The following is a 24,481-nucleotide window of genomic DNA, read 5'->3' on the forward strand; positions in this document are numbered from 1 at the left end:
TTGTGCTAGACCCTTAGAGCAGCCTAAGTGTGGTGAAGGAGGGATTTCTTTTGTGAAGTCTTTCCTTCCCTGAACATGTAAAAACAACAGGGAATTTAATTGAAATATGTACAAGAAAAAAAAAAAAAAAAAAAAAAAAAAAAGAAATATGTACAAGAGAGGTACTTGAACTGATCATTTTAATATTGTGCTTTGGTAAAATAATAGATGGTGTGAGGGTGCTCACTGGCGTGTTAGTATATGTGACAGTGCATATTTAGCTCTGCAGTTTGTGTTCCTCTAAAACAACGTATTTGGAACACGTTTCTCTCTTCCCTAAGTCACAAGAAATTAAAAGTCACAGTGAAGAAGTTCCATGTTTACTTAGCATTTAACAGCATGGTGGCAAGCACCACAATGGCATGTTGTATCTGTGGTGTCCAAATGCCAGCTCATTTTCTGGATAATTGCTTTGTGCTTTATATTAAGAATTTTGAGGGATCCCTGGGTGGCGCAGCGGTTTGGCGCCTGCCTTTGGCCCAGGGCGCGATCCTGGAGACCCGGGATCGAATCCCACGTCGGGCTCCCGGTGCATGGAGCCTGATTCTCCCTCTGCCTATGTCTCTGCCTCTCCCTCTCTCTCTCTGTGTGACTATCATAAATAAATAAAAAATTAAAAAAAAAAGAATTTTGAAAATATGCAAACCTGAGAGTCACATGTCTAGTGACAAAATGCAAGTAATTGCTATAGTGCATATGTTGGAAACAAACATTTCGGTAGTCTTACATTTCTATGAAGGTGTTCTTTCATTTGGATGAATGTATTTATTACTGGAAATGTGAGAAGTCATCCATTGAATATTTATGGATCACTGTGTAAATGCTAAGTGACACAGGAGGGGGGTGGTTTTTCCTCTATAGAATCTTATTGTTTCCCTTTCTCTGCCTGGTCTAAAACCTTGGAAAGAGGAGTGGGAAAGCAGAAGTTAATAAAAATGGCAAAGTAAAATGAGGGTTATTTCTAGGGTGGAAGGTACAATGATGCAGGTTTGCTCTGTGGAATGTCACTATTTCTCAGAATAAAGAAGTGAAAGAAATTTTCTCAGGGAGTCAGTGACTTCTTAGCCATTGCCGATTAAAAGCCACATGACTTAATCCAGTGATATTTAGTTTGGAAGTATCCTGCTTTATTAGCAGTTCTCCTCATGAGTGTTTTTCTGGACCTGAAACTCCATTTTGTTCCATGATCCCTGAGAAATTAGCTCACACAGATGTCTCCTTTTTCTACCATTCCTGATAGAAAAATTGCCGCACAGCTCAGCTCCAGCCTTTCTGTTCATTCTTTCACTGCATCCTTGAGTGCCTTACTTTGCAGTGCACCAAGTGCATGCAGCTCTAGGCTTCTGAGAGAGAATTCATTTCAGAAGCTCAGCAGTTTACACCTACAGTCACAAGGTCTAGAGACTCAGCTTTTCCTTTCTGAAGGAGAGAAGGGGACACACTTTTAAAAATAAAAATAACTATTCTCTGCTGTTGGAGGGGTTTTCATGGAAAAAAATGAAATATTCCCTTAAGTATCCTTCCCAGACCATTATTATTGGATTCATTATCTCAGCTTCTTCCTAAGTTTATGTGAATCTTGCTTTTTCATGATTATCACCTTGGCATAGTCCAATAGAAATGAACCATATAGGTATTTTTAAATTCTCTGGTGGCAGCATTAAAAGATAAGAAATTGATGAAAATAACTTACATATATAAAATAATTCATTTAACCCAGTATATCCAAATTATTACCATTTTAACACACAATCAGTATAAAAAGTATTGAGATATTTTGGATCAAGTCTTTTATACTTTTGCACTTAACAGCACATCTCCATTCAGATGATGAAATCAACCAACCAACCTCCCTCCCTCCCTCCCTCCCTCCCTCCCTCCCTCCCTCCCTTCCTTCCTTCCTTCCTTGTTTTATTTATTGAGAGAGAAAGCAAGCACGAGTCAGGGGCAGAGGGAGAGAAGTAGACTCCCCGCTGAGCAGGGAGCCTGATGATGGAGCTTGATCCTAGAACCCTGGGATTATGACCTGAGCTGAAGGCAAGCACTTAACCAACTGACCTACCCAGGCACCCCTAAATGTTGAAATTTTGTAGGAAATCCTTTTTTTATTTTTTTATTTATTTTTATTTATTTATTTTTTGGAAATCCTTTTTTTAAAAAAATTATTTATTCATGAGAGACACAGAGAGGCAGAGACATAGGCAGAGGATGAAGCAGGCTCCCTGGAAGGAGCCTGATGTGGGACTTAATCCCAGGACTCCTGGATCACAACCTGAGTAGAAGGCAGATGCTCAACTGCTAAGCCACCCAGGCATCCCTTGTTGTAAATACTTAATCTATATTTAGATTACATAAAAATTACGTGGAAAAGGATTTACGTATTCAAGTTGTTTTAAACATACCTTAAAAGTTTTCCAGTGAGTGAGCTGAGTATCACTTTAAAATTAAATCAATTGAAATAAAGATGAAAATCGAGTCCTTTACTCACATTTAAAGTGCTCATTAGCCACATGTTGCTAGGACCTTGTAGCTCTGGACATAGGCTTCATTATTCAAGTGTCCCAGGGTAAAACAGTTTTTTCTTGAGCTACTGAGTCTCTTGCAAGCATATCCCTGAGTTAAATGTTTCAGATTTCTGTTCTTGGTTATCTGTTAGTTGGTGAGTGTGAGTTGTATATCTTTGCTTTAGGCAAATTTATTTTTTTGAAAGCAAGAGCACGAGAGAGCTCATGCACATGTCTGTGAGTGGTAGGGGTGGGGGTCAGAGGAAGAGGGAGAGGGATTCTTAAGCAGACTCTGCTGAGTGTGGATCCTGAAGTGGGGGCTGAAATCAAGAATCAGACGCTCAACCAGCTTGGCCACCAAGGCCACCCCTATTACTAATTTTAAAACCATTGAAAATCTATTCTCTTTCCCAACAAAAGAAATGATCGTTACTCTTTTCTGGAATGTTTGAGAATTTTAACGCTTTGCCTCCTTGAGGTGGTAGTTTTTGTTGCCTCAGTTTGTATGTGTTTTATACCAATACTAAACTGAAGTTTTAATATTAAAAATTGAATTTAAGGAAGTGGCTTTAAGCAAAATAAAATAGTCTGATGTTAAAATGTTATGCAAAAGCCTCAAAACAAAAATCTTGATGCAAACCAGAGAGATGGCAAGTGAGCCAGATGCATCTGAGTAGAAACCAGATGGGATTTCGGATTCTTCCATCCTGGATGTGCCCTTGGAGGTTGCCATGAGGTACATGGTGACAGTGGTGTATGGAAGGCACAGGAAGGTCAACAGAAGCTATCTACCTAGGGGGAATGTGGGAAGCAGTGGTGGAGCTTTCTGTTAGAGGCAGAGAAGAACCCAACCTCAAAAGACAGCAAGGGGTAAACTTGCATAAGTACTGAAAGTAGGCAAGATTAATGGATCAAAACAAGGTCATTTATAATTCAGAGCACACAGTGATGTGATGCTGTGGGCCTAGATGGTGGCTGTGTATGTGGTGGGCTGCCTTGTAGCTGAGGGACCCAAAGCCAGGGGCTTAGCACCTTTTTGTACCAAGTGTCTGATAAGCCAGTCTTCATACTGTGGTCAAATGACCTCCGTAGTTGCCTATATGATCAGCTACAGAGACTGATTAGTAACTGCTGCTCCTACCTCAGTGTTCTTTCTTGGTCTTGTTACATCTTTGGCAGTGGTCTTTGTGACACCTTTCACTACATGGTTGTGAATGGACTTGAAACTGGCCACTTAACCTGGCTAAGAAGAGTTTATTAAGATTTTTTATTATTTTTAATTAATTAATTAATTATTTTTAAAAGATTGTATTTATTTATTCATGAGAGAGAGAGAGGCAGAGACACAGGTAGAGAGAGAAGCGGGCTCCATACAGGGAACCCGATGTGGGACTCAATCCTGGGTTTTCAGGATCATGCCCTGGGCTAAAGGCAGACACTCAAACGCTTAGCCACCCAGGTATCCCTATTGAGATTTTTTTAAAAAGTAATTTTTTTTTTAAATTTTTTTATTTTTTATTTATTTATGACAGTCACAGAGAGAGAGAGAGGCAGAGACACAGGCAGAGGGAGAAGCAGGCTCCATGCACCGGGAGCCCGATGTGGGATTCGATCCCGGGCCTCCAGGATCGCGCCCTGGGCCAAAGGCAGGCGCCAAACCGCTGCGCCACCCAGGGATCCCTTAAAAAGTAATTTAACAGGATCATGCGTATCATTGTTGGGCCTTATTTTCATGGGGAAGGGGAAAGCATTATTCCAAGTTTATTTTTAATTCTTTAATTAAGATTGAGTCCTTAATTAAAATACTGAAGCTTCATTACTTTTAGGAGAAAATTATTTGTTTTGGAAATGACAGAGACCCCTACTATAGAAAGCCTTGGAGCTCTGCTTAACAGAGAATGTTCTGGATGTGGAGGTGTGAAGTGTTATTTTTTTGTGTCTTTCTTACACTGTAAACTTCCTCTGCTAATTCAGGTACTCCTTGTGCACATGAGAGTGCAAATTTAAGCGCCTTCTTCTAGCAAGATTTCCGCTATATGCAGGAACTTAAAATAGATGTGTGAATTTCATAGATATGTCTATATGTGAAAAGTAAAGTTTTGAAATTGTGATATGTTCAGGCATGGCATGTTCGAATCAGCTGTGTGCAGGCAGACTGTCCATTCTTAAAGCCATTAAACAGCAATTTGAATGGGCCATTTCAACTTCTGGGTCAGGCTGTCACTTTTTCTTCCTCTGCTCCAATAAGTCATGTCGGTGACATTGGCTATCAAATGCATTTCCTCGTTGGCTGCTTCCCCCCCCCCTTTTTTTTTTTTTTTTTTAAAGCCATGGCTGTCCCTAAGATTAAGCCTTCTCCTGGAGATCTGTCTCCTAACCCTCTCTAACATCCTGTGTTCTCTTTTGACGGCTTTGGGATCTGAACTTACGTATTATGCCATTTTTTGAAATTCAAATTCTGAGCTAATTTTATACTTGTAGAAAAGTTGCAGAAATAGGACGGGGAGTTCCTCCGTTTTCTTCCTTCGCCTTGCTTCCCCCATGTTAGCATGTTATATAACAAACCATTTGTTATGATGCTTTGGTCAAAGCTAAGAAATTACCATTGATACAGTATCATTAACTGAACCACAGACCTTATTTGAATTATGCCAATGTCGTCTTCACTAATGTTTCCTTTCTGTTCTGTTATCCATTCTGGGATCCCATATCACATTTAGTTCTTTTTTCTCCTTAGTCTCCTCCAACTCCTTTGTCTTCCCATGTCTTGCATGATCTTGACAACTTAGAGAACACTGGTCATTGTTCATTTTGTTGCTCAAAGAGCTCCAGCTTTCACCATTAGGAGTGTCTTGGGTTGGCTCCTGTGTCCTTTGAGTGCACTCCATCCTTCATTATGACACAAGATGTGTCCGTTTTCTTTTGTATTTCCTTGCCCTAGCTCTGGAATCACCCTCTTCTCCAGGGAGCCCGGGTTTCTGTTATGGGAGAAAGGCATTTAGAAACCAGGATCGGGGTGCTGGCTGTGCTGTTTGTTATCAGGTATCCTGACTTGTAAGCCCTTTCAGCAGATAGAGCGAGGACATGTATGTGTTCACACCCACACATATTCATACATTTGTAGTTCTGTTTGTTATCTGTGTCTGTGTGTGTGTATGTGAAAAGCCATAAGTTTATACTAATTCCCTCTGATTCCAGTCTAATATCAGCATAGCTTTCCTCTATTACAAGTAACTTTTCCCACCCACCCTGAGAATCCTGGCCCTCATTGTCTTCAGTTTTATAATATTTAGTCAAGATACTGTTCTCATTACTCCATTCTTTCTCCCCACTCCTCTACCCCTCCACTGTGGTGTTATAGTTTATCTGTTAGTGCTTGTTTTCCTCTTCAGTCTGCCCCACATCTTGGTTGGTGTAATGATTTTTTTTTTTTTTTTTGTAAATATGTGAAGTGTGTGAAACCTCGCTGAGGCTCTGAGAGTTCGATACAAAGGTCTTCCCGGAGGAGGAGGGTCAGGCTGTCTCGCCCCTGCTCTCCCGACCCCATTTTCTTTCCTTTCCCATCCTCGTCCCTCCGCCCCCCTCACATAACCAGTCTCTGTCGTTTCTGGCTTATCCTTCCTGTGTTTCTTTGGTTTTGTGCCATTTTAATCATATTTGTATGAAAGGTGGTTTAACACAACATTAGGGATTGCCATTCCCCTTGGCCGCTCCTCTGAGAGGAGGGGGACACCACTACTGCAGAGTGGGACTCCTGTGATGAAGCCGGAAGCTTGGTGTGTTTACTACCTACATATTTTTATATTTTGGCTACTTGGATATAACTTGGTAACATTTGAAGTTTAACTAGTATCTTATTTAACATCTACTGATAACACAGAAGGGGGGTTAGGAAAGAGTGTACCTTTTCCTACACCATCTTATCCACTCACCTTAACACAAGATATTTTAGTCCATTTTCAGCCATACAAATACATCTACTCCTTAGGGGTAAGAAAAGATAGCTTACACTTAAGGATAAAGTCCTCTTTGATCTCTGCCCCCCCCAAAAAATTATTTTTATTATCCTTTCAGAGTCTTTACACTGTTTAAAAACATATGTGCCTGTAGGAAAAAAAATGGATGCTATTTTATAAGGTGGGAGGTTTTTATTTTTATTTTTTAAAGATTTTATTTATTTATTCATGATAGACATAGAGAGAGAGAGAGGTAGAGACACAGGCAGAGGGAGAAGCAGGCTCCATGCCGGGAGCCCGACGAGGGACTTGATCCTGGGTCTCTAGGACCGCGCCCTGGGCTAAAGGCAGACGCTAAATTGCTGAGCCACCCAGGGACCCCCCACCCCGTTTTTTTAAACATAAAAATGTATACTTTATCTTTTTTTCAGCTTGCTTTTTCACTCACACGTGTCAAAAAAATGTTCATGTTGTATAGATAGCCTTGCTCCATTGTTTTTAACATCTGCAGAGTATTTCTTGGTGACTGTCTTTATGTGTGACTCTCAGTGCACATATGCAGATAAGCAGCAAGGTTTGAGGCTGCAGCCTGACGCCTGTGTCTCCTTGTGATCAGCATAGCCACTTGCTCTCTCAGGTGGCTACCACTTGATGTTTCCCACCAGCATTGTATAAGCGTCATTTCTCTACTGGTCACCAATACTTGGTATTTCCTGTGTCTCAAATTTGGGGCAGTTAGACGGTAAAGAGGGGTATTTTGTTTTAATATGCTGTCCTCTGAAGTAGGGAGGTTCAGTGTATTTTCGTGTAATTTTAGCCTTTACATTTTTTATGTGGTTTGCCCATTTTTTAACTTTCTTTTTCTTATTAATTTGTGTGAGTTCTTTGTACATCTTAGACTCATTCATTTAACCGATATTTATTGATCTCTGAGATGCCTAGGTACTGCTATAGGTACTGGGGTAATAGCAATAAACAAGATTTCTAATATCACAGAAGGTAAGGGGAAGGTGGACCAGAGAAAATCAAACTAAATCAACAAGATTATGTAGATATTAATAAGTGCTATAAAACAATAGAGTAATGGTAGAGAACATGCTAGAGTGGCGAGGAAGTCCCAATTTGCCCTTGCATATTTCATCCTCAGAGTATTTGCATTGAGGCGGGGTGGTCAGGGAAGGCTTCTTGGAGAAGGTTGGGTTGGAGCTGACGTCTGAATGATGAGGAGCCAGGCACGGAAATGTCCAGACAGAGGGAACAACATATGCCTGGGCTTTATGGTGGGGTTAAGGAGTGAAGGAGCCCGGGGTCACAGGAGATGAGGTCACATCATTGCAGCAGACACAGTGCAGGTGATGATCAGGGAGGTTATTCAGGAGGAGACATGAGGTGTTTCAGGAGGAGGTTTCTCCAGCAACTCCTTTCCTGTCTAGGCTAGGTGACCAAAAAGAGCTTTACTCTGGGGATTTGTGCATCAAGACTTGATCAATGGGTTTTATGGTTGTTTCAAGGCATAGGCTTTTTCTTTAATAAAGGAAAATTTTCTGTTTCAGATTACCTAGGAACAGTACGATTTGGGGTTATCACAAATAAACATCTTGCGAAACTGGTATCCTTAGTACACTCTGGAAGTGTGTATTTACATAGACATTTCAACACATCACTTGTAAGTATTTTGAAATCACATTTATATTAGTGCAGTGGTTCTTAACCTTGTTTAGGTCATGGACTTCTTTGAGAATTGAATAAAATCTCTGGGCACTCTCTCTAGGAAAGTGTACATGATTTTATATGCAAATTGAGAGTTTCTACAATCCCATGCTAGAGCCCGTGTCCCTGTTTATGAACCCATGCATTAGAGAGGGTTCTCAAATGTAACATCTAGAAATTCTTTGTTTATATTCTTTGATTTTGGTATAGCCTCGTTTTCCTCATTGGATGAAATTGCAGGATTATTCTGTTGGAGCTTTGTTACTCTGGGCCAATGTTCTCAGAGATTAAGCTTCCATCGGACGATGTTCTTTGTTCATTTGTCCCATTTATCAGGAGTGATCATGTGACGTTCTTCTCAGCCGATGAAATGGATTTTGAAGTTCTTGTTACATCAGTGAGAAGTTGATGGCTTCTCACCCTAGAGATCCTTGGTTTTCCATTGTCGTCTTTGTTCACTGATTTCATTTGCTTTTGGTGGACCAACCCCACCTCAGCTATTTCTGAGCTTTTGACCTATATCTTGCTTAGTCCTGTGCCTCTGCTCTATTTATTGCTGCTTCTTCAGTCCCATCACCGAGAGTTTATTTTTCTCAAGTATCTTCTGTCTCTAACTTCATTGACAGTGTAACATACAGGTTGAGTGAAGACCAGTATCTCTGTACCCTGTGTACCCAAATCGTTGAACCTGTTCCCCTTGATTCAGTGTGCAAGTCTTGTGCCTGCCAGGGGACCATTAGGCCCTCTCTGGGGGTGCCCCTAGTTGGTTCCCAGTTGGTTTGCCAGTGCCCTTGGCTTCTGCAAACCCCTAGGAGCCCAGATGCTGTGCTTTATTTCTTGTAGTTTGTACTCCAAAAGTCAAATATATTTTTGTGTTTTCCTAATAGAAATGCATATATGATGTTAGAGTGTGGTTTGCAAACTCCTGCTGTCCCACGTGGAGAATCACTGACGTCCTGGTTTCTCTGCTGCCCACCTGCCCTCCTTGTGCCTCTGAGCTTCTTCTCCCTCTGTTTTCACTGTCATTTCCTTCATCCTCTTTTTGTTGCATTCTGGACGACCAACACATATTTGTTGGGTTTAGAAGGGAGGGCACTGAGGAAGAATCATAAAGCAGAGAGAAGCTAGGCCTGTGGGAATGGCCCTGGCATGTACATGGGGCTTATTGCATCTGCTTGGTGGTTTTTAAAGGTCGACTGGTTGGTTTAGCAGCAGAATTCTTTTTGTCAAATGAAATACTACTGGGAAACCAGTATTTCAACAAAACCAGTGGACATCTTTGTCATGAGACAATTTAATTCTGTTTTGGGGAGTATAAAATATCTCATTTTTGGGACCTCCAAAGCACTTCTTTTGGGAGTTTGATTTGAAACCCAGTGATCCATATTGTTAGAATTTCAAACATAATTTTGTGTTGACTTTGGTTGTAACAGAAAAAGTACAAAATCTAAAAGTTCTTTTCCTTCATTCTGTACACTTGAGTGTGATCTGTGGCCTTATGTAAGTTCTAGGTCATTCGTGGATTCATTCAAGTATTTGTTGAGTTCCTGGTGTGTGCCAGGTGTTCTTCTGGTCACTGGGGGTACAGGTGACCAAAATGGATACAAAGCTCTGCCCTAATGGAGGGTCTTCTCCCACCATTATCAGCCAAGTTTTGAGGAACCAATGTAAAAATCTAAATGATCCTTGACTTTATAACTTCCATTCCCGTAGGTATTCATTAATCCTTTTATAATCTTTTATAAGAACTCAGTAAAATGTAATAGCCCCCTTCAGGTAGGGTGGAAGAGGTCACTGTTGCCAGCAGCAGATAGGGAGAGTTCTTCCTTGATAGAGGAGTCTGCTAAAGGGAACAAGAGGAATCTGTGATATGAAAGTCACTGACTTTCTGCAGCCACTTTTGCTCTTTCCACCCACTTGTGAGGAAACACACTGTCTGGAGGAACAGGGGCAGGTCACGTCCCTGAGTCATCTAGTCTGCTCCTGGGCAGTGGTGGGGTGGTCAGGGCCTCTTGAGGCCGGGGCTGATGTGCTTTGAGCCTGCCCTGCTTTCTACCCTCCGTGTGTTGTCCTTCACAGGTCTTTCCCAGGGAGGCTGTCAACTACACAGCAGAGAACATCCATAAGTGGGCCTTAGAAAATCGAGAGGCGCTCCTCCGATGGCTGCGGCCACACGGCGGCAAGAGCCTCCTGCTGAACAATGAACTGAAGAAGGGGCCAGCGCTTCTTGTATTTTTACCTTTTAATCCTTTAGCCGAAAGCCACCCCTTAATAGATGAGGTAAGAGTCAGAATGTTAAAAGGTATCTCACGAGGAGCAGGAAAACCTCAAGAACTTGGACATCTCACTCCACGTTGAGAGTGAGTTCCACCAGGAGCCGAGAGTCTGCCAGGAGGGGCAGCTGCATTTCTGAGGTGTTTACTCCTTCGTCCCATAAATGGGAGGGTGTGTGCCGGACATGGGGTCCACTGTAGCATCTCTGGGCCACATTGGCTGATAGCTGTGCTTGGGTCTGGGGGAGTTGGTGAGAGCAGCTGCGCGTCCCTCGGGTAGGGCCAGATGTCCCCCTTCCCACCATGACCAAAGGGGGCATAGTGGGATGGGAGGGACGGCCAGCAGCACAGGAGCCCAGATGCTCGGTGTGGCCCTGGCGATGCCGTTGTCGGGGGCTGGGGCTGAACACCAGCCCAGTGGTTGGTAGCAGCATGGTGGAGCTGGGCTCCCTTGTTTCCCTAAGCCTTTTCTGTTGCACAGAGAAGCAGAGCGGTTTCCAGAGACACACGCTGCTAGGAGTCTGCCCCTCCCTCTTTTCCTGTTTCATCTGGTGCAGTCTCTCTGGGTGTGAGTTTATTTCATACATGGATCATTGGGAGACACTTAGAGAGAGTAATAACAATTACCAGAGAGCGCCTGGGATTGCTAAATTGGATTTACTGGGGGGTTTATTTTTTCCTTCCCTCCAGGATCCCTTAATTGGCCAAAACCAATTTCAGACAGCCAGTGTGCCACTGGCCAGGCTAACCAGACACTGCCTGTCCGGTAGCCCCACCGCGCGAGCCTGACGGGCTGCCTGGAGGCGACAGGGAGGTGGGGTTTTTGCCCAGCAGACCCCTGACTTTGCTACTCTGGAGCCTCACTGTGAAACTTGTTAGCCCTGCTGCCGCCCTGGCTTAGAGGAGGAAAGGAGAGCAACCGACTAGCTTTGTTTCTTCTCCCATTAGGGAAGATGTGGAGTAATAAGACTAATTTTCTTTTTTTTTTTTAAATTTTTTATTTTATTTTATTTATTTATGATAGTCACAGAGAGAGAGAGAGAGAGGCAGAGACACAGGCAGAGGGAGAAGCAGGCTCCATGCACCGGGAGCCCGATGTGGGATTCGATCCCGGGTCTCCAGGATCGTACCCTGGGCCAAAGGCAGGCGCCAAACCACTGCGCCACCCAGGGATCCCCAAGACTAATTTTCTTTAGAAAATCTTCACTACACAGATATTTTATGAATGGAGAACTCTCCCAAATTACTGCATTTACTGTTAAGAGCCGTAAGCTCTTTGTAGGAAAGGTAGGGTGTTCACCGAGGTGTTAGCTATGGTTTGGATTTTTACTTTAACTTTTAAATTTTCTTTGTGGAGAATTCGGTCTTGTCTGATTTGGGCAAGTCAGGGTCCTGGGTGGGGTTGTGTTTTGTGACTGGAGCCCAGTTCCTCTGTTTAGGGCCTTGTGGTTGGAATTTGGCCCCTGGTGGAAGGACGCTAGCTTCCCCCATTTCCCCTGGCTCGATATCTCCCTTCTCTCTCCTAACTCCTCCCTATGGCCCAGCCCCCCCTCCTTTTTTTTAAATCACTTTTTTCCAGTGGCTCCTTTCCTCAGAGCAGAGTGTCCCTGCAAGGTAAGTGGATTCCCCTAACCTATGGTTGAGGTTGTTAAAAACCAGATGGCATCTTAGCAGTATTATGGATTACTTAGTCAAATTAAGTGTTCTGTGCAGTACATTTCCCTCTTCACTTTAGGTCAGTTAAGCAAATGTTTATTGAGCATTGTGTCATGGAGCCGTAGAGGAGAAAGATAGAGAAGATGCAGACTTGCTTTCATGGTCTCAGAGGCTTGTCCAGTGGGGCAGCAGGAGCTTGCTTATAATACAAGGCACAGGAAGGTCAGCCCCAGGCCCGGGTCAGGAGGAATTAGAGGAGAGAGGGCTCTGTCCCAGGATGCTGAGGGCCAGGCAGGGGTGAGGTTAGGAGAGGCTGTGCACAGGGCAGATATGGGGGACAGACTTTCGGGGTGGCCAAGATGTTGATGCATTGAGAGAAACGTAAGGGAAGGCACAGCCTGAGCTGAGGCACAGTGATGGGGAAGTTGCTGCAGGTTCAGGATTAGAAGTACTGTAGGTTGTGGGGCCCCCCATAGGGGCTGCCTGGTAAAGAACCAGATTGAAAGCCTGAAGAGGGTAGGCCATTGGGTACATCTTTGAGGACTTCTGGATTAGTTGTTGCCGTCACAATCTCACTGACAAAGGAGAGATGTCAGCAGAGCTGTGTGTTCCTTAGTAAAGTTTTCCAGGTAGCAGTGTTCCAGGAGTGTGGGAAGTAGTAAAATCCAGAGCTTGGTGGGGGAGGGAAGTGGGGTGTGTGAGCAGAGGTAAGGAAGCCATCAGGGTGAGGGTGGCTGGGGTGGGGGAATGAACACCACACTCGACACTCCCAGAGTGAGTTCTAAACTCATCAGCTCCCCAACCCCAGAAGAGGTTAAGCCATAATAAGCCTTTTTCCCCGTGACTACCTCTGGGCCCAACTTGGGCAGACTGTAGAGGAAGTTTCTATTGTTGAGGTCAGTGTCCCGTGAGGGTAGTAGTGTTGGGGCTTGACAAGCCAGGGGTTTTGAGGCAGCTGTGGTCGGGAGTAAACAAGAAGATGGCCGTGTGCTGGCTCCACTGTGAGGCCCGGTCTGGCACTGGCAGCTGCTTATACACATGCACTCCCCCTCGACCCCCACCACAGAATACAGCCTGCACTGCATATAGCGTCAGGCTCCCTGCATCTCTACAGAGGGTCCTAGAGAGGTCACAGGACATCTCAGTGGGCTTCCCCAGAGAGATGCTCACTGCAGCCAGCAGAGGGTCTGTGTGACTCTTTCCCCCTTTACCAGCACTGCTCAGAGGTATTCGCGATGTTTAAGCCTCATGAGCAGAGTCATGGTTGTTTTTGTAAAAGACTATAGTAAATACTTGAATTTTTGTGGGTTTTTTTTGGGAGACTGCAGGGGGTGCAGGTGAAAATGGTAATCCACTGTGTCTTTGGGTATCAAGCAGTGCCCAGATGTGGTCAGAGGGTAGCTGGGTTCCTATGGATCATATGGGCTTGACCTTATTAGTGTGATGTGCTATCAGAGCCTTATCCAGAAAGGGCTGAGATGTTTTTGTGTGGGGGGAAAAATGAAACACTGGTTTATCATCTAAAATGATCTTTTCAAGAACTGTTTGTTTTTCTGTACAAATGCATGTGTCTTGAATCAACTCTCTATAAATACTATATATATAAAATTGGGGGATGTTTTTAAAATTGGAAAAGCACTCATTAACTGGCTTTACACACACATTTTATTTATTTTTATTTTTTTTTGAGATTGTATTTTATTTATTCATGATAGACACAGGGAGTGAGAGAGAGGCAAAAACATAGGCGGAGGGAGAAGCAGGCCCCATGCACGGAACCCAACGTGAGACTTGATCCCGGGTCCCCAGGATCACATACTGGGCTGCAGGCAGCACTAAACCGCTGCGCCACCAGGGCTGCCCTTTTTTTATTTTTTAAAGATTTTATTTATTTATCCATGAGAGACAAAGAGAGGCAGAGACACAGGCAGAGGGAGAAGCGGGCTCCATGCAGGGAGCCCAACATGGGACTTGATACCGGGACTCCAGGATTGCACTCTGGGCCGAAGGCAGGCGCTAAACCGCTGAGCCACCCGGGCTGCCCTACACACACATTTTAATGAAACAAAATCCTGAGTGACTTAACACCTTTTAACTAAATGGCAAGATTTGATCCAAGTTAGTACATGATTCTGTTATATTTTTTTATTTTATTTTTTTATATTTTTATTTATTTATTCATGAAAGATATACAGAGAGAGAGGCAGAGACACAGGCAGAGGGAGAAGCAAGCTCCATGCAGGGAGCCCGATGTGGGATTGATCCCGGGACTCCAGGATCATGCCCTGAGCCAAAGGGAGGTGCTAAACCGCTGAGCCACCCAGGCTTCCCCATGATTCTGTTTTAGAGAGTAAATGGAGTAGCTGCTTTTGGATTATAATGACTTGCTAGTTTTCCTTATGAACCTGAGGTGGGTAGTAAAAGGTATTCAGTTTGGAAATAATTGTAGAATGAAATGTAAATCTAATCAGGCTAATACTGATCTCTGAGAGTAAAACGGTTAATCTCCCCAGGAAGTGGAAATGTGTATGTTACCCTAAGATGCCATTCATGCACCAGAGCTTCTTGGGCATTTGTTCTGTGCCTGGCTCTGTGCTAGGCTCTGGGGAAGACAGGAGAAATCAAACAGGGTCCCTACCCATGAGGGTCCATAAGCTTGTGAGGACGTCTCAGCAGATACTTGTGAGACTGTGGGAAGGGCTTTGGGACTCTGAAGATGCAGAACTGAACTCTTCCCAGCTGAGGTAGGGTGAGGTGGTGTTAGCCTTACTGAAGTAGCCATCCTGCTGATGCTGGGCCTTGGGTACAGTATTGAGGTTTGTCAGATGGAGGAGGTCCTGGCCAGGCCTGGTCTAAAGAGGGAGGAGCGACACTGAAAAAGCAGACACAGGCCAGACTTCGCTGGATTTTATCCTCCAGGTAGTAGGGAGCCATCGAATATCATTTGTCTGCAGAGTGCTGTGCTTAGGGTGGTAGTTTTAGAATTAACAGTGGCAATGTGGAGGCTGAGTGAGGCAGGGGAGAGCACATGGTCGTGGTCTGTGACGACTGAAGGCTTGGATTGAGGCTGTGGCCTTGGGGACACAGAACGGCTGGCTTTATGTTGCTCAAGTCAGAGGCAGCTGGGCTTGAGGTTTGCGCTGACATGAAGGGGAGGTTGGAGCTCAAAGGATCACCATTCCCACTTGATGATGCTATTTTCCCAGAGAGGGCGGTATGCGGGAAGGAGAGGGTTATGGGGGAAAGTGGGATGGACAAATGTGGTTTGGAACAGGTTGAACTTGCGGTCTCTTGTGAGGTGTGAATTTACTTGGAAACATGCATGCTGTGAAGTATTGTGATCCATTTGTGAGATGTTTGGGAAATATATAGACTTAAGGTAAAAAAAGAAGACATTGCACGTATGTAAGAGTTGCAATGCTTGAAGGGGAAATACCCTCCTCTGGGAGTTGAGATTAAAAATCTCTCCCTGGCCCCTTGGCCAGGAAGCATGTCATGGGTGAGCTGGGCTCTTGTGCAGTGACAAAGACGTCCACCTCTAAGGCCTTCTCCCTCTCTGCACAGTTGGCTCCCTGTTGATAGAGGGACATGTTCTGAGAGAATCTGAGCCCCTTTGTTAATAGCTTTCAGTGCACAGGTTTCCTCTTCCTTTTTGGCACCAGGAGAGGACATGGCTCTTCGTGAAGCTCAGCAGGATGCTTCCCCCGCCTGCGGGCCTTGGGGCTCTTTCCCTACACTGTCACCGCGCCTCTCACCAGCTCTGCCTGTCTTTCAGATCACCGAAGTGGCCTTGGAGTATAACAACTGTCATGGGGACCAGGTGGTGGAGCAGCTCCTGCAGCACCTGCGGCGGGCAGACGCCCCGCTATTGAGGCCTCTAGCACCTGAACCCCCTGAGCAGCTGCCGGAGCCGCCGCTGATCACGGCATCCCCCTGCTGTAACACCGTGGTGCTGCCCCAGTGGCACTCCGTCTCCAGGACCCACAACGTCTGCGAGCTGTGTGTCAACCAGAGCACGGGGGGCGTCAGGCCGAGCTCGGTGGGCATGCCTCAGTGCAGCTTTTTTGAGATGGCGGCAGCTCTGGATTCTTTCTACCTCAAGGAGCAGACATTTTATCATGTGGCATCGGACAGCATAGAATGCAGCAATTTTCTGAGTTCCTATAGTCCCTTCAGCTACTACACTGCATGTTGCAGGACCATAAACAGGGCCGTGACGGGCTTCATTGATTCTGGACAAAGTGTCTTTGAAACCCCGACCATCACGTTTTCTTCCCTTGAGAAGAAATGTGAGGTCGATCCCCCAGGCTCCGTTCCTCACATTGAGGAGAACAGGTATCTCTTTCCTGAGGTGGACGTGAGTAGCACAAACTTCACAGGCCTGAGCTGCAGAACCAACAAGACCCTGAACATCTACCTTTTGGATTCAAATTTATTTTGGTTATATGCAGAGAGGCTGGGGGCTCCGAGTGCCACTCGGGTGAAGGAATTCGCCACGATTGTTGATGTGAAAGAAGAGTCTCACTATATCTTGGATCCAAAACAAGCTCTTATGAAGTTCACCCTAGGTACTGTGGGCAGTTTCCTTCCCCAAACATAAAAAGTTTTGCTTAACTTAATACCGGTCACTTTCATCTAGGATCTCAGTACATTTGGTCACGGGGTGGGGGGGGGGGGGGCGGGGGGGACATCAGCTCTTTAGCTCATTTAAAATATATAGGCTGCAGTTGGTCATAATTTTAAAAGAAGCTAATTTTGTTTATTCATTGGAACAAACTTCCTAACTCCAAATTTTGGATAAGTTTGTCATGTAGCCCCTTGGGGGTGGGGTGGGGAGGTAGGTGGTCAAGGTTCCAGATTGATAGTGCTTGTCCCATTTCTAAATTGGAGTGGGCTGCATGGGGTGGGAACCTGGCCCGAGGGAAAGCAGTGTGGTGGAGAGTCATTCTGATGGGAGCATCCCAGGGGACTGATGAATATGAGCCCCCACAGCAGTGCCACTGTAAAGGAGCTTAGGAAGCAGTGAAACAGTAGAACCACCTGTCCTCCCTTTTGTCTCACAGGTTTGGATGTATGAATATCAAGGCCACAAAACCTAATTTGTTCTGTTGCTGTTTATACCTCCTTGAGAAACGCTGCTCTGACCTTTTGTGCCTTGATTGTAACAAACAAGCATCCAGTGCAATAAGTGTCCCCTTGCAAACCAGCAAAAACCACTTTGGGGGTGGGGGGCCCATTATGGGAAAGCATGTGCGAGCTTGCCCCTGGGGCTTGGCAGCCGCAGTAAACTAACCCATGCTGTCCTGTTCCCAGGACTTTGCTGACATACTTGATGTCCACACAAGGAAGTGAGAATTCAAAAGCCGTGTTAGTTCAGCCTCATTGGTAACACGGGGAAAGTCAGTGTTTGCCAAATGCAGACAGGAGGAATTTGGTAGGGAGGGAAACCTGTTATTTCCAAGTTTTAGAGGGTATGAAAGCAAGAGTAAACTCAGAGCCCCCTAAATAATAGTCTTTTTATCGGTCTTCTTTAAAGCCCAGGTGAAGCTTGTTTCTGATAATCGACACTTTTGGAAAGGCTTATGTAAATGTTGGTTTTTTCCCCTGTCAAATTATATATTAAGATTTTATTTATTTATTCATGATAGACACACAGAGAGAGAGAGAGAGAGGCAGAGACACAGGCAGGGAGAAACAGGCTCCATGCCGGGAGCCCAATGCGGGACTCGATCCCAGGGACTCCAGGATCAGCTCTGGGCCAAAGGCAGGCGCCAAACCGCCGAGCCATCCAGGGATCCCCCCAAATTATGTATTATAAACATGAAGCTCCTAAGTGTTGAAAGGAACCCTGTGAACCAATCACTTTATGAATTGCATTCTCCATTGATACTACAAATTGCACCTCATCTGTGTTTTCTAAAGTTACATTTTGGTGTACTGAATTTTCTTAAAGTGAAACAAGCCTGTGTTTTTGGAGTGTTCATTGGACTTCTGTGAATTCTGCTCAGTAATACTCAAGCATTCATTGAGCTCATAATGGTATTCAATTTGAATTTAAGGGTCATCTGAAAGAAGCCTTCTTCAGAGTATCTACTCTGAAACACACACATCTAGCTCAGTTGTATTCCTGTAGTTGACGACCACATTTGTAAGGGTCCTTGTGAAAAAATACTTGTGTGTCGTTGATTTGCAGAGTTGACTTTTATGTTGGCTTCTCTTGGCCAGTTTAGGGATTTAGGTTTCATTTAGATGAGGAGAAAATTTTTGGTTTTATGTCTCAGAAACATAGCCAAGTAAGTTACTCAGATGTAGACAATGACCTCTGTTTAGTATGCACATGACACCCTTCACTTCCTCTCCCCTCTGCAGAACACGTCACTGTTCATCAAGACCTCAAAATAGAGAGGGTTAGAAGAAGGAGAAAGAAGGGAGAGCGCAGACCAGCCCTGCTTCAGACAGACAACCAAGCAATCTGAGGACAGTGGAGTTTATGAGGAGAGGTGTCAGGTCAAGTTAGGCTTTAGTATTGCTTCTGGGTTATATATATAGGTTTTCCCACTAAATATAATTGAGTTTATTTTTCCTAAACTTTCAAGAAGGAAACTTGAAAAACTTGAATAAACAAAAACCATAGCTCCTTGTTCTTGAATTTATGAGCATGAGACATCCACTTGCAACAGCTTGTGTAGTAGCTGCCCTTGTAGTGATGTTTAAAGGTCTTAGAATTGGGGGGATCCCTGGGTGGCTCAGTGGTTTAGTGCCTGCCTTTGGCCCAGGGCATGATCCTGGAGTCCCGGGATCGAGTCCCAAGTCGGGCTTCCGGCATGGAGCCTGCTTCTCCCTCCTCCTGTGTCTCTGCCTCTCTCTCTGTCTCTCTCTCTCTCTCTCTCATGAATAAATAAATAAATCTTTAAAAAAATAAAAAAAATAAAGGTCCTAGAATTGTAGGTTGAAATCTCTTAAAGATTGTGGCGTGTTGATCTGTGCAGTCTCGGGTGTCTATTTGTGGACCAGTCCTGTTAGAAAAAAGAGAATTCCTAGTCTGTAAATACTAGAGCATCTGATCCCGCACAGCATTTTGTTACCTAAATCACCGTCTGGGGAGTTGTCTCAAAGCTACACCTGGTGCCATGCTGGGCAGTTGTAGTCAGGGTTTTACCTGGGCAGTTGCAGTCAGGGTTTTACCTGTAGAGGAAGTGTTAAAAATGTAAGCCTGTGAAGCCAGCCCAGGTTTTTAAATGTAGAGTTTAAAGTAGGCCAGCTATTCTCCCTGTACTTAGCAAAGAGCTGATCTCATTTTCTCTTTATTTTTAGAGTCTTTTATTCAAAACTTCAGCGTTCTCTACAGTCCCTTGAAAAGACATCTTATAGGAAGTGACTCTGCCCAGTTCCCTTCTCAGCATCTAATCACTGAAGTGACAACTGATACCTTTTGGGAAGTGGTCCTTCAAAAACAGGTATGGAATAATGAGAGAGACAAAAGTTAAGCCATCTCTCCCTATTAAAACAATTCCCAGAGCTGCAGTTCCTGGGGTGAGCGTTCAGGTTTGATGAGTAGATTAATCTTGTGGCAGTCTTCTTGCACAATGCACATGAGTTGCACGGTGGTTTTCTAACTGCCAAAAGTCCTTAGAGAAGGCCTGTAATTGGAAAGCTCTAAAAATGAAATTTTTCATAATTGGTGCATAAGCAGCATTTCTTGAATGCCTGCTGGGTTCTAAGCACAATGAGGACATGAGCCCATTTCCGAGGCGCCAGTAACAGCCATCTTCCCTTCCCCCAGGACGTTTTGCTGCTTTATTATGCACAGTGGTGCGGCTTCTGTCCATCCCTCAATCACGTCTTTATCCAGCTAGCTCGCCTCCTGCCGTCGGACACATTCACTGTGGCAAGGTAAGGGAGCCTGCGGCACTTTGGGCTTGTGCCTGTCTCTCCTCCTTATGGCTTAGCCACTTGGTTTGCAGGGGTCTGCCCATTTTCCATTAACCCTGGGCAGGGTGCAATTTCATTGTCAGCTGAAAGCCATGAGCAAAACCTCATTGAAACCAAAGTTTTCCTGATGAGTTCTGAGTGTTCCTTCTATAGTGTCGAGTATGTTTAGCCCTGATTGAATTCATGGGAGGATGAGTGTGGTGGGAGCAGTGCTGACCTGGTTGCTAAGACAACTCCTGGAGTGGCCAACTCCCCGGAATAGCATGGGAAGGGTGCCCATGGACTTGGATGGCGCTAGAGCCTCGGCCCAGAGAAAGGGGGCCGCTCCCTGATGTGCTGCCAACCGGCCCCGGAGCAGATCTCTCCACCAGGTCTGGGTTTCCCTTCTCGCTCCTAAAATTAGGAGGAAGGATTGGTTGATATATGTGTGTTTTAGTTTCGTGATTCCGTGGGTACTGGATGTGGCCTCTGTAGTAATCAAAACAGTTTTTAAATCGTTGTTTTATAGAAACAAGCCTTAAAGTGTTTTTGGAAAAGGTACTAAGCTGTTCAGGGGGCGGGGGGGCTGTTTAGACTTCAGCCTTCCAGACAGAATTAAATATAAAAGATTAAATCATAGGAAAAAATAGCAGAACATAGAATATTGGGTTTGCTAGTTCCTTTGAGAGATGGAAACTTTCCAAAGTGAAGCAGTTACAAAAAAATAATTAAAGATGAACGGATTCCACTAGATGAATGGATTCTACTCCGTGCAGTGAGAAAAATAAGGAAAGTAGGCTTTTAGAAAGGACACTAGCTATGTTTTACAGCCTCTGTATTTCACCCACTGGATCTACTATAAGTAATGATTAGAACCAAATTTGAGGGGTTACTGTGCAATGAGGTTTTTCTATATACATGTTATCTGACCTTGTCAGAACATGCAGTGAAGCAGGTATAATAGTTGCTCTCTTTTTACTGAGGAGGAAACTGAGCCACAGAGGGAAGGTAACTTGCCCAGAGTCACATAGCCTGTCAGTGAAGGACAGGACTCCCAACTCCAGACCCTGAGAAAGAATAGGGGTTTAAGGAACTGCCGAGAGGGGAATGTGGTCTGTCCACACAGGGAAGTGTTCTTTAGCCTTAAAAAGGAGGGACATTCTGACACCTGACAACATGTATAACCTTTGAGGACTCAGTGTTAAATGCAGTACAAAGGGATGCGTACTGTGTGATGTGAGGCACCCAAGCGTGTCAGATTCACAGAATCAAAGTAGATGGTGGGTGCGGGGGGAGTGGAGAGTGGGGAGCTGTTGAATGGAGAGAGAGTCTGTGTTTTGTAGGATGAAGAAACCGTTGTGGAGGCGGGTGGGGTGATGGCCGCACAGCATCATGGGTGCACTTCATGCTGCTGAGCAGTGCGCTCAGAAATGGTCAGGCTGGGACATTTTGTGTGTATATTACCACAGTGAAAAACCACCTGGGGCGCAGGGGGAGACACAGCTGGGAGGGACTCCTGGGTGAAGAAGAGAGGTGAGGAGTAGGATTCTCCTGGAGGAGGAGAGTGTAAATACATAAGTAGGGAGAGTACAGTCTAGTCAGTGTAAATTAAAACAATAACAGTATCATTTACACTTATAGGTGCTGTTAAGTGACGGGAGTCTTGTGTTGATAGAGTCAAATGAAATTGGCACAGTCAGAAGTAGGTCATAGGATAAGTGAATTGGGTGGAACCTTTTTGGAAAGCATGTTAGCAACATTTGTAAGAAAGCACAAAAATAGTTATGCATTTTTGCCCCAGTTAATTTCACTTTGGGGAATTAAGGAACTGGGACTTGGAGAGAAGCGTGAGCTGTCACTGTAGCGTGATTTATGTCCACCAGGAGAGCAGTGCCTAAGTAAATTGTGACTGGAGTTTGAAGGGATTTTTACCCATTTATTAGAACAATGCTTTTCATATAATTAGTTGAATCACATGTGAGATGTACGGATGCCGCTCTCCACAATATGTAGGCGTCTACACCACGCTCGAATAAGAATCCCAGAAAGAAAGTCCTGATTAGCCCAGTGGAATTCTGAGTGGAGGTTTATGATCATGTTTTTCTTCTGATTGTACATTTTTTCTGAAGTAAAACTCAGGAGAAAAAAAGTATTTGATGATAGACTAAAGCGTTCAATAACCACTTATTTAGAAAACAGAACCCTGATGTTTTAAGTAGGCTGTCCCAGGCAGAGGCAGGAGTCCTGTTTTGTTAAATTGTGTAAAACCATTATAATTTGGTCATCCTTCTGGACAAATGCATCACACTGATTCACTCCCATCCCCCATTATACTTTCTGAAAGCTTGTTTCAAGTTAGTGATTCAAAAAATTGCCATCTTTTGTGTGCATTGTTTTTGATGATTGACATCGGAACCTCCTGGCCAAGTGGTCCTCCACTTGGTCTGCTCCCCTCTTCTAGGATGTGTTTTGTTTTTGAACCATTTGAGCAAGACTTGCGGGCTGGGGTGGGGGGCTCAGGGTCATAACTTTATTTACTCCAATCCTACTAATTCTTGCAAATGGGACATCTCGATGGACTAATGACTACACGCTTAGCTGAGTGCCGGCTGCAGGAGGGGCCGCTACTTCAATAGTAAAAAAGCACAGGTTGGGTAATTTAGCACAGATGTCATTTTCTGTATTAGAAAATTAATCTAAGATCTGCTAAGAAAGTCCATGTTTTGTAGCCTCCATCCAGATATACAAAACAGTCCATGTTTTGTAGCCTCCATCCAGATATACAAAACATAAATATAAAATAGAGTATAAGCTTTATTTTCTAACTTTCTTATGTCTTCAGAGGCTTGATGTATTTTGGACAATGATTCCCTTTTTCCAGAGCGAATTTGGGGATTAAAGTACTTGACCCGACTCCATCAGGTGGGTAGACAGCCCCCGGAGATGTCAGTGAGCTTTTTGGGAAAGTTCATACTTACTCACAGGATATGTCACTTCCGCTCCGTAAATTGAGTGGAAAGTGGCATGTTCTGGAAGAATCGGTTCTTCTTGCCTGAGTTGCAGCCAGCTTGCGTTGGTAGTGCTCTAAGAGGAGCTGATCAGTGGGGCCACAGAAAATGCTCCAGGCTCTTCGTTATCAGGGAAGGTTCTTTCACGTTGGGAGTGTCCTGGACTGATCTTTAACTTTTTCTCATCTTTCCCTTTGCCAGGATTGATGTATCTCAGAATGACCTTCCATGGGAATTTATGGTCGACCGTCTTCCTACTGTTTTATTTTTTCCCTGCAACAGGTAATGCTGAGTTTTTTCAATATTTGGGCAGATGGGATCCTTTTGCCGAAAATGAAATGAGTTTAAGGTACTTTACAGAAGTGAAATGCAGATCATTAGCTATTACTAAATTATTTTAAATAAAATACATTGCTCAAAATGTGCCATTAGGGACTAAGGGTAAAAGAGCTTTGGTATCACAAGGTCACATGAGGTTTTGGTGAAAACTTTGCCCCTCCCAGAGTGTGGGGCACTCACGAACATGAATGTGGCAATCAGAGCTGGTGTGCCTTCTTGGCCTTGTGAGCGTACAGTGGCTGGAAAGCAAAGAGCTGCATTCACGTGGGCCAGGTGACGGTAGCTCATCCGTTGGGCCTCCCGGATATCAGGCCCTGCCTGCCTCAGGCTCGCATGTTTGTCATTTTCCATGGAGTCCTGCTGGTGACTGCCTTGTCCCTCTTGTGCAAGTTGGAAATGGAGTCTCTCCTCCCCACTGCACCCCATCCTGGGATTCTAGGCGCCTTCTCCCCACTTACGCAAACATCTGTGAACATCCGCCCTGGGGAGTTCACCTTGATGTCTCCACATTTGTCTAAGTGGACTCTAAGTTCCGTGATGACAGCACCTACCCTGAAAGCCCAGCAGACGGGGATGGGACATCAGCAAAGGGACAGCCTAACTTGGCAATTAGTAAGTGTTGGATGCGGATGTTTTGCTAAAAGGGAAATTAACTCTTGGCCTTTGAAAGCTTGATAAACCAAATGTTCTGTCCCCTTTTTAAAAAGATTCCCTTTGTTTGTAGAAGGACGGGTCCTCAGGGACCAGTCACGCAGCTCTGACCGTATCTTTCCAGGGAGAAGCGTTTGCAGGATTATTTTAGTGAGGTTCCTAAGTCATACATAGGATGTCTCTGGTTCTCATTTCCTGCACTCACTTCTATTGTTCACTGCAGCCACTGCCATACTTTCTTTTTCTCTAAGAGAGTGCTTCCTTCATGGGGACTGAATCATTTCCTTGTTTTTTCCTCTTTATCTCAAGGAATTTTTGCTGGAATACTTCCTGGGGTAGTAGGGTCCTGTCACATCACATACTAAAAACAGAGTGTGACTCATCCTGTTCTGCTAACTGTCCTGATGAACCTTTTTCCTTCTAAGCATTTAAAG

General features: G+C 44.5%; 1 protein-coding gene across 8 annotated transcripts in view; it reads left to right on the forward strand.

The window, feature by feature from the left end:
• Positions 1 to 24,481, forward strand: part of TXNDC11 (thioredoxin domain containing 11) — a 65,096-nt gene that overhangs the window by 36,901 nt on the left and 3,714 nt on the right. For all 8 annotated transcript variants that reach the window (XM_038540347.1, XM_038540344.1, XM_038540346.1 and 5 more), the window contains 6 exons: positions 8,053 to 8,165; positions 10,289 to 10,489; positions 15,914 to 16,706; positions 19,453 to 19,595; positions 19,922 to 20,031; positions 23,259 to 23,339. In XM_038540347.1, coding sequence (XP_038396275.1) covers positions 8,053 to 8,165; positions 10,289 to 10,489; positions 15,914 to 16,706; positions 19,453 to 19,595; positions 19,922 to 20,031; positions 23,259 to 23,339 — 1,441 coding nt within the window. The remainder of the gene's footprint in view (positions 1 to 8,052; positions 8,166 to 10,288; positions 10,490 to 15,913; positions 16,707 to 19,452; positions 19,596 to 19,921; positions 20,032 to 23,258; positions 23,340 to 24,481) is intronic.

Source organism: Canis lupus, chromosome 6, assembly GCF_011100685.1.
Source record: "Canis lupus familiaris isolate Mischka breed German Shepherd chromosome 6, alternate assembly UU_Cfam_GSD_1.0, whole genome shotgun sequence".
Classification (NCBI taxonomy): Eukaryota; Metazoa; Chordata; class Mammalia; order Carnivora; family Canidae; genus Canis; species Canis lupus.